General features: G+C 46.5%; 1 protein-coding gene across 1 annotated transcript; it reads left to right on the forward strand.

Annotated features, from left to right (window-relative positions):
• Positions 1-252: 252 nt before the first annotated feature.
• Positions 253-2,745, forward strand: LOC136504763 (small ribosomal subunit protein uS4y-like). The gene is made up of 3 exons (XM_066499752.1): positions 253-377; positions 1,284-1,665; positions 2,328-2,745. Exons 1-3 carry the CDS (start codon positions 350-352, stop codon positions 2,503-2,505), a joined length of 588 nt encoding a protein of 195 aa, XP_066355849.1. The 5' UTR covers positions 253-349; the 3' UTR covers positions 2,506-2,745.
• Positions 2,746-12,354: the final 9,609 nt, after the last annotated feature.

The raw sequence follows: 12,354 nt of genomic DNA on the forward strand, positions 1-12,354 counted from the left end.
CGCGTTTTGTTTCCTTTTTCATCTGAGAACTGCTGGCGATTATAGCGACACTAATGTGATTAGCAAATAGCAACATGGAACCATCTGACTCCGAGGCTTGCCTCGAGATTCGCGTGCGACAAGACTAGGGACCATCTGGGCTGTTAAATCAGGCTTGCGCTGTCGATTGGGCCCGGCCCAAGGAGCCCGTAGTGCCATGTAACTTGTTCGGCCCACTAGGGTTTTGGGTGGTATATAAACGCTGCCCTCGCGACCTAGCACCACTCCCAGCAACCCCTCACAGAAGCGGCGGCGGCGGAGCAAGAGGAGGCGAAGGCGAGGGCGCGAGGGAGGGAGAGGAGCACCAGCCATGGTGCACGTGAACTTCTATCGCAACTGTAAGCCCGCGCCGATGATCTCCTCCCCTACTCCTCTTTGTTCGTTGCGCTTCGTTCCCGTTTCATTTTCGTTGCGGGGGCGCCGTGATCTGGTGCCCAACTGGGGGCGCATAGGCCTATTTCGTCGAGTTCTTAGGTAGTTGGCTCTACCTGACCTTGGTAGAGCTTGCTGAAGGTTGCCGTTTGGAGCACCTATGGTTTTGTCTCGGTTTGAGTTCCTACCTGCGCCGTGGTTTGCGAGGCGAGGCGGAACTCGGTGGATATAGCGTGTCCACTGCTCTTGGTGTCAGTCGATCTGATCTGAGGTTTGTAGAGCGACCTGATTCATGGAAAGTGATTATAAGTGGTGGCTAGCTTTGTCTGAGATGAGGGAGTCCAATTCTCTTGTTTTCCTATGTGCAGTAAATTTGAATGAGATGAGCGAGTCCAATTTTCTTGTTTGCCCATGTGGAGTAAAAATGGTATATGTTTGTGTACATCACCAGGGTTCCTGCTAGGCTTGTGTAAACCCTTCAGAAATTTCTATCACTATTGTCTATAGGTTTTTGGCACCCGGTGGTGTTTGTTCAACAAATAAATTATTGGGGTTGTGTCACCTGATTCTTTAGTATGGTCCATGCTGCTGTCATATGTAACTGCCAAAATTAAGCATTCTATGTTAGTTCACCATGGAACTTGATATTTGTTCAATATCATGTTCCATTTTGTAATTAAAATTGCTTATTTGTGCATTTTCTAGCTTGTTTCTCAAATGGTTACTTAGTGCTCTTTAATCTGTTCATTGTGGTTGAAAAGGATATCTGGCAACTAGCTGTCCATTTATTTCTAGTTTTTTTCCCTTAAGCTTTTTCATATGTTTCATGAATATCCCTAGTTATGTTTATGGTGAACGGCTTCTTTATGCAGATGGTAAAACATTCAAGAAACCAAGGCGTCCTTATGAGAAGGAGCGTCTTGATGCTGAACTGAAGCTGGTCGGTGAGTATGGGCTGAGGTGCAAGCGTGAGCTCTGGAGGGTCCAGTATGCACTGAGCAGGATCCGTAATGCTGCAAGGCACTTGCTCACCCTTGATGAGAAGAACCCCCGCCGTATCTTTGAGGGTGAGGCGCTTCTCCGCCGCATGAACCGCTATGGGCTGCTCGCTGAGGGTCAGAACAAGCTTGATTATGTCCTTGCCCTTACTGCTGAGAACTTCCTTGCAAGGCGCCTTCAAACACTTGTCTTCAAGGCTGGCATGGCCAAGTCCATTCACCATGCTCGTGTCTTGATCAAGCAGCGTCACATCAGGTATGCTTACGTGTCTGCTTGTAATAAAATTCTTTTTGGTAGTGTTTATCTGAAAACCAGGTTTTCAGTGGAAGGGCCTGATGATAAGAATATGCAAGTTATCTCAACAGTACTCTTTTGATGCAAAAAAAAATCTCTGAAACCTGTTTTGCCCTTTTAATATATATATGAGTAGGAAGTAGCAATGATACTGGGTTATGTCTAATAAATGGTTGTCAGTGATTACTCACATATCTTGCTTGTCATTTCATGATTTCTTTGTTCCCTGCTTGCCTCTGTAAATGCTTGTGCCAATTCAGTACTGGATTATATTGCCTATGGATTATCTTTCTCAAAACAGCACATAGTTTTAGCTTATCTTTTAAGTTCATTGCATCATTGGCTGTCCCCTGAATGTTTTCTTTGGTTTGTAATGATTTGGTACTCTCATTTCACGCAATAATTAGAACAATAGTTTTGAAGCCTATATCTGTGTTTCTCTTAAGCTGTTTCTGAAACTTCGAAGTACTAGTGATATAACTTTTTTGAATGTATTATTTTGTATAGATTAGATTAGCATGGTTAGCTGTCCTGAATATTTCTAAACTGTGATGTTAAAGCGGATGTCAATGTTTCTTTCAAACTGTTCCTTGAATGAAATTTCTGTTTGTGGAACCTTGCAGGGTTGGCAGGCAAATTGTCAATGTCCCATCATTCATGGTGAGGGTGGAGTCTGAGAAGCACATTGACTTTTCACTGTCAAGCCCGTTCGGTGGAGGCCCTGCAGGCAGGGTGAAGAGAAAGAACCAGAAGAAGGCAAGTGGTGGTGGCGGCGATGGTGGTGATGAGGATGAGGAGTGAGGATGCACAAGTAGCATTACCCAATATGATATTATCTAGTTTTCATAAACATGTTCGTATCATGAGTACTTAGCTGCGTGACCTGATGCTCAGTCTCCTGCGCTGACTCTGCGTCATGGATGGTTATCATTTTATCTTGTGGTGTTATTAGCCTATACTTAGCTGCTATGTTTGGAGATGTTTAATCCTGTGGTTGGTTTTTGACTTAAGCTCTGTTGCTATTAAGCTGTTTCTGTTTTATTTCGGCCAATGATTTGCTGAAACATGGTTCATAATCTGCCTCAGTTGCCTTTGCTTGTATTGATCGGGGTATATAGGGAGAGTATTAACGACTGGTTTGTGAACATTTGATGTCACCATACTTATGCGTCGGGTTTTTTTTGGCCATGGAAGTAGAACTTCATTACTCAGAAACAGCTGCCAAATCATTGTCGTTACCATGCTGGCTAAGGTTTTTTTTAACATGGAAGTAGAACTTCATTACTCAGGGACAGCGGCCAAATCATTGTCCAACAAAGTCTGAACACAATTTGGAATGCAGTCTAGAACTGAGTCTGCACATGGACCAAGGCCCTGCTCTAGCGAATACGCTGATAAGTCAGCTAATGCTGTTTTATTGTGAAGCTGATGCTGTTTTATTGTGAAAGAAATATTGTACCATAGCTGATAAGCTAGACCGATAAGTTTCGCTGTGCTTGGATCAACACCAATTGAATTGACTGCATGAACCACTACAGTGCGTCAGTCTCCAAAACAATTCTCTGAATACCCAATTCAGCTGCTCGCTGGACGGCTTGCAGGCATGCAACGACCTCAGCATGCATCGGCTCAAGGACCTTCCCCAATCTGCCATGTCCAGAACTGATCAGCACACCATCATCATTCCGGACTACAACCCCCCCCCCCCCCCCCCCCCCCCACACCCCCACCCCCCCAGCATTCGCTTGCTCGTATACGATCGTGGATTATAAGCTGGAACAGTATTTTTCTCTCACACCAAACCAGCCAGCAGTAAATAATCCACGATCGTTTACGGCCTGCCGAACAGGCGGTCAAGCTCCCTGAAAGCCCCATCACAATTGAGTTCTCCATATTGCTCACAGGTTTTGTTCTGCATCTTTCCAGAGAAGTGCATTCTTCCGGATACGTTCTAATGATCTGCGCTATCTGTAAAGTACTCCTCGGCCTCTCTCCTTCTCGCACAGCACACCTTTCACCCCACCAGAGATATAGCAATATATGATCACTGATCTCTGAATTTCAGTTTTAAGCTTCAAAATTTTCTCCCCCACCTCCTTAACTGATTCCGCAGACATCATATCAGCCCTAGTGGATTCCATCTGCAGTTCGCCCCATAGCCAACGTACCTGCTTGCACTTGAAAAACAAGTGTCCGCCATCCTCATCCAATCAATTGCACATAACGCATTTTGTGTCTAGTTTCATGCCCTGTCAGCATCTCCAGCAGTATCCCAAAATCAGGACCCCATTTAGATTTGGGTGCCCAACCTCATTTTTGTTGGCCTAACAAATTTCTTCCACTCCAGCGGTAGCCCCCAAGAATCCATATAAGGAGACAATGACATGGGGGACCCATGCGTCATTGAGTCAAACCTTTCTTCGGCCCCGTTTGCTTGGAGAAATTTTGGAGGAATCTAGAGGAATTTGTGTGAGGAAAACACTGTTCCGGATGAAAAAATAAGCGGATTAAGCCGGGTTTAAGTGCACGCGAACGGGACCTTCCTCTCCACACACAGGGCAGGGCCAAGCAGAGTGAGCTGGGCGGCGAGCAGGCCGGCGTTGCTCCCACATGACGGAGGGAGGGGAGGCGGGGCTGCTCCGACGTGGCGGAGGGAGGTGGAGGGAGTCGCGAGCAGGTGTTGCCGCGTTCGCGAGCCACCGGGAAGGGAGGAGACGCCGCATCCATGCAAGCCCTGCACCGCCGGCCACCGGAAAGGAAGGACGCCGCATCCGCGAGGGCCTTGCGCCATCGGCCATCGGGATGGGATGAGCCGCCGCGTACGCGCGGTCCCTATGCCACCGGCCATTAGGAAGGGACGAGCTGCCGCATCCACACAGGCCCCTGCGCCTCCGGCCATCGGGAAGGAGGGAGCCGCCGCGTCCGCACGACCCCTGCACCATCGGCCATCGAGAAGGGGTCCTTGCCACGTCCGTGCAGGATCTGCGTCGCCGAGCATCGAGAAGGGAGGTCGCCGAGGAGGAGAACGGAGACCGCCGTCGCATTGGAGCGAGGGCCAAGAAGTTTCGTACGATCGTGGGAGAGGCAACGTAGGATGGGGATGTGGGGTGAGCCCCCCATTCTCCCATAGGGATGGGGTCTGGAGGTGGATTTGGGCGCCCACTGTGGTAGAACCATCTAATCTGATGCCTCCCAGGAGTGCTTGTCTTCCATTAGACACTAAGCACTCATGGAAGAACACCAAATTGCACGGTCCTGTCGGACACACCCCAAAGGAGAACCCGAAAATCCACATTTTTCCATCAGGATCACAAATAAGAGAATAAAGCTTACATCATTCTTAACCATTTCTTACCTCACTTTTAATACAACATCATAGTATAATATTTATTGTTATAACAGCGGAATGTAATCATATTATCAGAGTTATGAACAATTTAATTGAACAGTGAAATATAAACATGTGATCAGAATTACAACGAAAATAAATATCTATTCACGAAATGCTGAAGCATTGATATATAAATTATGAGAACAGATTATAAAACTTCCACTTAATAAAATATTTGGTGAGAGTTATAAATAAAAACTATGATCGCAACGTAGAGGAAATCCTCTCTGAGCCCACTAGGAGGAATCCACACAATCGTAGGGCCATGACAACCTTGATTGTCCAATTGATCTCCATTATCATGACCTAACTTAATTGTATCTGCAAAATACACGTTAGTCATAGTAATCTTGTATTGTCATTAATCACCGAAACCCAACTAGGGGCCTAGATGCTTTCAATCTCCCCCTTTTTGGTGATTGTTGATAATAACACCTCGAGTATGTGAAAGAGTGAGGTTTTTGACGGGCTTGATTTATATAAGCTTTTGTCAATAAGAACAAAAGTGTTAGTCAAGCTTATATGACCCAAGCCAACACAATGTACTCAAAGGATATGAATTAAGCAAGAGTACAAGTAAAGCTCATTTGCATCGGAGTATAAACGTGGAAGCAAGGGCAAATGAGCATAACACAAGTGATATGACATATAAATAATGCAAAGTAGAGAGCACACATGTCATATATCACAATCACGTAGATATCACTATCACATAGATATAATAATATGCATGAAAGTAACACACAAATGCATAAAAGTAATAGTGTATCACACAGATAAAACTCCAAATGTATATAATAAGCTAATACTAGATAACTAGCTCCTCCTAAACGTCGTTCCCCCTGAGTCTACATACTCAAACCCTCTCCCCCTTTGGCGTCAAACACCAAACCATAAGGGGCGGTCGGCAGGGCTGCAGCAGATGAGCCGGGCGCTGAAGTACATGGAGCGAGATGAAACTGAGTGCCATCATCATCTGACCCTAAGCTCTGAACTAACTGACCCTCTGTGGCTGGCAATGTCTCTGAAGCGGTCTGGGTCTAAGCTGGGGCAGGTGCTGCCTGTGATGCTGCTGGAACGTCTGTCATAGGATCTGACGAGGCGACAGATGAGGGGAGCCTCTGAGTAGTCACAGCGACTGGGGCTGCTGTAGAAGGACCGGCGGTTTGCATATGAGGCAGTGTAGGCATGCCGATCAACTCGCTGAAAGATGCTCCAAGACTCTTGGAGACTGACATATCATGCACGAATAGCGAGGGTGACTGCTCTGGTGAGAAGCCCGTGTGATATGGAGTGAACTGCGGGGCTACCACTGGTGAGGACAACCACTGGGACACCTGAACTATAGGTGAAGCAAACTGAGCTGGAGGCTATCCCTAACTCTGAAGCCCACTGGGCTGTACAGCTGGAGTCATCGAAGTGGTGGCTGGCTGAGCAAGCTGGGGCGAAGGCTGTGGCAATGGGGCCCCAAGTGCTATCACTACATGCTGCATAAATCCCATAAGCTGTTGCTGCATGAGTAACTACTAGTGATGCATCTGCTGTTGCTGCTGCTAGAGGAGCTACTGCTGCTGGAGGAGCTGCTGCTGCCGCTGGAACTCGTCCTGACGAGCCTAAAACTGTGTGAAGTTGGCAGCCGTCTTCTGAGCCTGACGTGCCTGATCCTACTGTATCCTCTCAAGAATAGCAATCAACGCGGGGTCCGTCTACGGTGCAGGTGGAGCTGAGCTAGAACTGCCGGCCTCTACATTGTGTCTGCGTGGAGGCATCTGAGGAATCGGCTAATAGTCATCATCCGAACTGTCACTAGACTCGGTCATCTCTTGCTGTGCCTCAAGCTGCTCCTCCTCAGTGGCGGCAATGCCTCTAATGATCTCGTCCTGCTGAGCTGCTGACTCTAGAATATCTAGACGATGACTGGGCTGAGCGAGTGCCTGTGGTGTGCTGTGCCTGATCCTCTATGCCATGTTATATGCTAGAAACTCAGTAGTGGCACCTCTATATTCTGCAACCATCTTAGGGGTCTAAACCTGCACAGACTGAAGCATTAGGAAAGTGATCCAATGTGCATATGGAAGCTGTCTACGATCCTTGAAGCCCTCAGCTATAGTATCCTCCATCTCTGATAGAAGGAGGTCTCAAATGTCGAACATGGTCTGCTACATCAGGGCATTAAGGAGCCAGAGCTACAAGCGAGTCAGACCCTCTCTATAACCCAACATGAGAAGTAGTGTCATCCTAATAATAGCCTCTAGTACTCGAGCTATAGGAGTCAAGTCACTGGGGTTCCTCCTCGACCCCTCACCAAAGGGCTCCTTGAAGCAATGGCGCACAAGATCAGTAGGGGGCACCAACCCTCCATGAGGACGCCTAAGAGGCTCCTGCTGTCCATAACATACCTCATGCAATTTGACAGGCTGATCCTATAACCTTAGTATCTCCTGGGCCCTGAAACTCATCACCTTGTAGTCTCTGCCGTTGAATGCAAAGTGTATGAAGTTGCGATGCGGATCAACGTAGAGTGAAGCATAAAACTACCGAACCCAAGATGGTACATAAACTCCTATCCGGCCAATCAGATCTGTGAGCCCCGACAAATATGATAAGTAGGGGCAGATGTGCTTTCTAGCTGCTGCCACAATAGACTCTATACTATAGACTCTTTGAGATCTGAACACTGCCCCACTGTTGAGATAAGCATTGTAGAAATCCTCCTGCAGTGGCATGTAGAACCCGTCTGCTGCTCTCTCATCCCTCCCCGGAGGGAACCACACATCGAACTCAATAAATCTCAGCTGGCGAACCTGTCTGGCTATGGTGGCCCTCATGTTAAGGTGAACCACTAGAGGTGGACCCTATGGTCTAGGCAGTGAGCGTGAGCCCCTGCGCTGTGTAGCTAGCCTTAGTGACTGTAGCACTAGTACGACCAGAGCAGCATAGCTGGGGTGCCGGCTCGGTCTCCTTGGTCTGCTGGCCCTCCTGAGTCTCCTAAGCTGGCTGAGGCTCTGCTAGTGGGGGCTACTGTTGTGGCTCCTGCTGGGACTCCCTCTGACGCTAAGGCTCCTCAATAGCCAGACGACGTCCTGCCATCATGATAGTCCTAGGTGGACTACCATGAAATCACTCAATCTCCCTCAGTCTGCCCTGAGCATCGGGTGCCAGATAATCTGCTATGATGACTCCACTACGGGCACCTCCTCTCTCGGCATGCTCTACGGCCTCAGCGACTGCTGCTGCTCTTGCTGTCTCTATGTCAGGGTACTTGCGCTTCTTGGATGTCACCTGCTTCGTTGCCTTGCCTTTTGACCCTACAGGCTGGCAAGGCCGGGGCCTCCGGTCGTCATCTCCTGGACCACCACCAACGTTCTTCGTGCGAGTCATCTGATCTGACAAGAGGATGAACTGCCACTAATGAAGATCAACTACCAAACTGACACTCTCGAGGCTTGGCCTCGATCCTTACTCGCGAGCTTGGCTCTGAGTTGACTGCCAACTGCCACAAGAACCTTAACGGCACCAACTCGTTGTACGATGGAATAGATGGATATACAAATAAATACAATATATCTAATAGATGCGAAAAACCTAGGAAGCAAGCAATGTAGGTGCAAAATTGAGACGATAGGCATGCTACCTGACGATCAGCAATCCGGGAAAAGAAGAGACGTCATGCGGGGAACCTCAGAACTGACTAGGGTTAGGGTTTTTGAAGCTCTACGAAGAATCGGCCGGGGATAAGCGACAATGTGACGAAGATAGGGTTGCTGCGCTGAAGCTAGGTGAAAAGATGAATCGGCAGAAAAAGGGCCTTACCGGTGCGGAGGCAGGGCTAGATCATGGCAGATCGGCGTGGTGGAGCTGCTCGCTGGGACTCGGCTTCGACGACGCTGGATCATGAGAGGCGCGCGGGAGCAGAGGACAGTGATGGTGACGCGCGGTGGCTTGAGCGCGTGAGGAGGCTCGTTGGTGTGCATGGCTAGCGAGGGCGTGAAGCAGGGGTGGACGGTGGTGGCGCGCAGCTGTAGTGGATGGCAGCACGTGGAGCTGCTCGGCGGCATTGGCGCGGGAGGCGCGTGGCGAGCTGCGGCGACATCGGCGGTTAGGGCACGGGATAGGCCGGTGGCGGAATAGGCCAGCAATGGTACAGTCGATTGATTAAATAGGTCCCCCCAACGCGACAAGAAAGGAAATAGAAAAGAGTCCTGAAGCCACACGAGATCCACTGACTGGACGCTCCGGTGGTAGCGACCGGACGCTACCACCCAGCGTCCAGTCGATTCTAGAGAGGTCCAATTCCTCTAGAATCGCGACCGGATGCGTCTAGTGGTCCATGACCGGACGTAGGCAGGGTCCGGTCAGTATAGCCTATTCCTTCTTCAAACAACCGAATGCTGGATCCCTTCCTAACCGGACGCACAAACGCAGCGTCTGGTCACTCCTTCACCAGCAGTTCACCTCCTGTGAACTGACCGGACGCTGGACAGCAGCATCCGATGTAGCGTCCGGTGCACCTTTTCCAGCAAATCTTCAAAGTTCCTTCACGCTGTCTGTTCCCAATCAAGTTCCAACTTGAATAAGATCCAAATAAACACCAATTGGGACTGATGTGAGTGACCTCTCTCAAACCCTCATATTTTCAAAATATTTTGCCTTAGGCTATAATTCTTTTTAGGAAAATAGGCAATAAGGGGGCATGAACGAAAGGACAAAGCAACATTCATGCATATGCAATACTTGTAAGTAAATCTAGTTGCTTATCAAGTTTGATCCAAGGTTAAGCTTCTTCACACGTTTTTCGGCGGTTATCTTAACCATGTTCGACAAGCCCTATATGCATTGCCAAAAATTAAACATGTTGTATATTATAATGAATGCAAGGGACAACACAAGCTCAATTTTTAGTGAAGTTACTAAAATCAAGTACATTGAGCTCATTTCACAATCTACAAAATGTAGCCTCATCTAGCGGTTTAGTGAAGATATCCGCTAATTGATCTTCGGTTCTTACACCTTCTAGTGATATATCATTTTTAGCAACATGATCTCTTAGAAAGTGATGGTGGATATCTATGTGCTTGGTGCGAGAGTGTTGAACTAGATTATTTGCAAGTTTTACCGCACTTTCATTATCGCACAAAAGAGGTACCTTTTCTAGAACTACACCATAGTCTAGCAAAGTTTGTTTCATGTATAATATTTGTGCACAACAACCACCCGTGGCAATGTATTATGCTTCGACGATGGACAAAGCCACACTATTTTGTTTCTTGGAGGACCAAGACACAAGTGATCTACCAAGCAAATGGCACTCTCCGGATGTGCTCTTTCTATCCACTTTGCATCTAGCATAATCCGAATCGGAATAGCCAACTAATTCAAATATAGCTCCTTTGGGATACCAAAGACCAATGCTTGGTGTGTGCTTAAGATACCTAAGGATTCTTTTTATGGCAATTAAATGTGTTTCCTTAGGACTAGCTTGAAATCTAGCACACATACACACACTAAACATGATGTCGGGCCTAGATGCGGTTAAATATAACAAGCTACCAATCATAGAACGGTAGAGAGTTTGATCAACCGGGTTATCTCCCTCATCTAGGTCGAGATGTCCATTGGTAGGCATTGGTGTCTTGATTGGCTTATATTCATACATCTTGAATCTCTTAAGAAGATCTTTTATGTATTTCTCTTGAGAGATGAAGATGCCTTCTTTCGTTTGCTTGACTTGAAAACCAAGAAAGAATGTAAGCTCACCAATCATTGACATCTCGAACTCCTTCGACATCAATTCATCAAATTCTTTGCATAAGTCTTCATTTGATGATCCAAAGATGATATCATCAATATATACTTGACAAATGAAGATATGCCCATCAAGCTTCTTGGTGAATAGTGTGGTGTTGACCTTCCCAATGGTGAAGCCCTTCTCAATCAGGAAGTCCCGAAGACGCTCATACCAAGCTCTTGGGGCTTGCTTAAGCCCATATAGTGCCTTGGACAACCTATAAACATGATTAGGATATCTAGGGTCTTCAAACCCGGGAGGTTGATCAACATAGACTAGTTCATTAATAAAGCCATTTAAAAATGCACTTTTCATATCCATTTGATGTAGTTTCATTTCATAATGTGAAGCATATGCAAGAAGGATACAGATGGCTTCTAATCTTGCAACCGGTGCAATGGTCTCTCAAAAATCCAAACCTTCAACTTGAGAGAACCCCTTTGTAACTAGTCTTGCCTTATTCCTCACAACAACACCTTGATCATCTTGCTTGTTGCGGAACACCCACTTCGTTCCAATGACTCTTATACCTTTTGGTCGCTCTTCAAGAGTCCAAACTTCATTGCGAGTGAAGTTGTTCAACTCTTCATGCATGGCATTAATCCAATCTGGATCTTTAAGAGCTTCTTCTATCTTGGTAGGCTCATAGCAAGAGACAAAAGAGTGATGAGCAATAAATGAAGTAAGTTTTTGAGATCGAGTCATTACTCCCTTTGATGGACTCCCTATGATGAAATCTTATGGATGATCTTGTAGGAGAGGTGTATTTCTTCTATTGACCACTTGAGGAGGAGGTTGTGGAGCATCAACATCTTATGCTTGTACCTAAAAGTGCATCTAGCCCTTTAGTGGGTTTTGGATGATTGAATGACAACGTGATTAAAGAACTAACCCATTTGCTAAGTGTGGACAGGTAATAGGTTATCTCACAGGTACTTAATTAAAGCCAAAATAATGTGTTGTTGTATAAACAATCTAGTTCAAGCACAAGACAACAATGCAAATGGAATTCATGTAAATGCTTGTTTATTGTGGGATTTCCATGTACTATGTGAAAGCAAGCTCGTGAGTATTAGTTAATGAGACATAAGGGATTGCATATGGAATGGTCTCATATTTGAAGCTTGCTAAATTGAAATAAAAAAGATAACAATACATATGAAAGGATGATTCAACACAAGATGTGACTTAATGGCTTGAGATGGTGAAGATAGCAAGGAAAGGCTTCGAGGTACTAAGCAAGGGTGAAGGGCAAGCGACGGCTTGGCGGCCGAAGAACCTAGCTAGGGTAAAGAAGAAAGTACTTGCATTTAGTTGAGGTACTAATCAAGCTAAGATGGTCATATTGATGTGAAGGATCAAATCTATATTGGACAAGTTGATTAAAGTGACTTGATGCATTTGAAGTTATTCATATTTGATGAATGGAATCAAGTCACGTGCTCAAGATGGCTATGCTCAAGTGACAAGA

Source organism: Miscanthus floridulus, chromosome 14 (assembly GCF_019320115.1).
Source record: "Miscanthus floridulus cultivar M001 chromosome 14, ASM1932011v1, whole genome shotgun sequence".
NCBI classification, from domain to species: Eukaryota; Viridiplantae; Streptophyta; class Magnoliopsida; order Poales; family Poaceae; genus Miscanthus; species Miscanthus floridulus.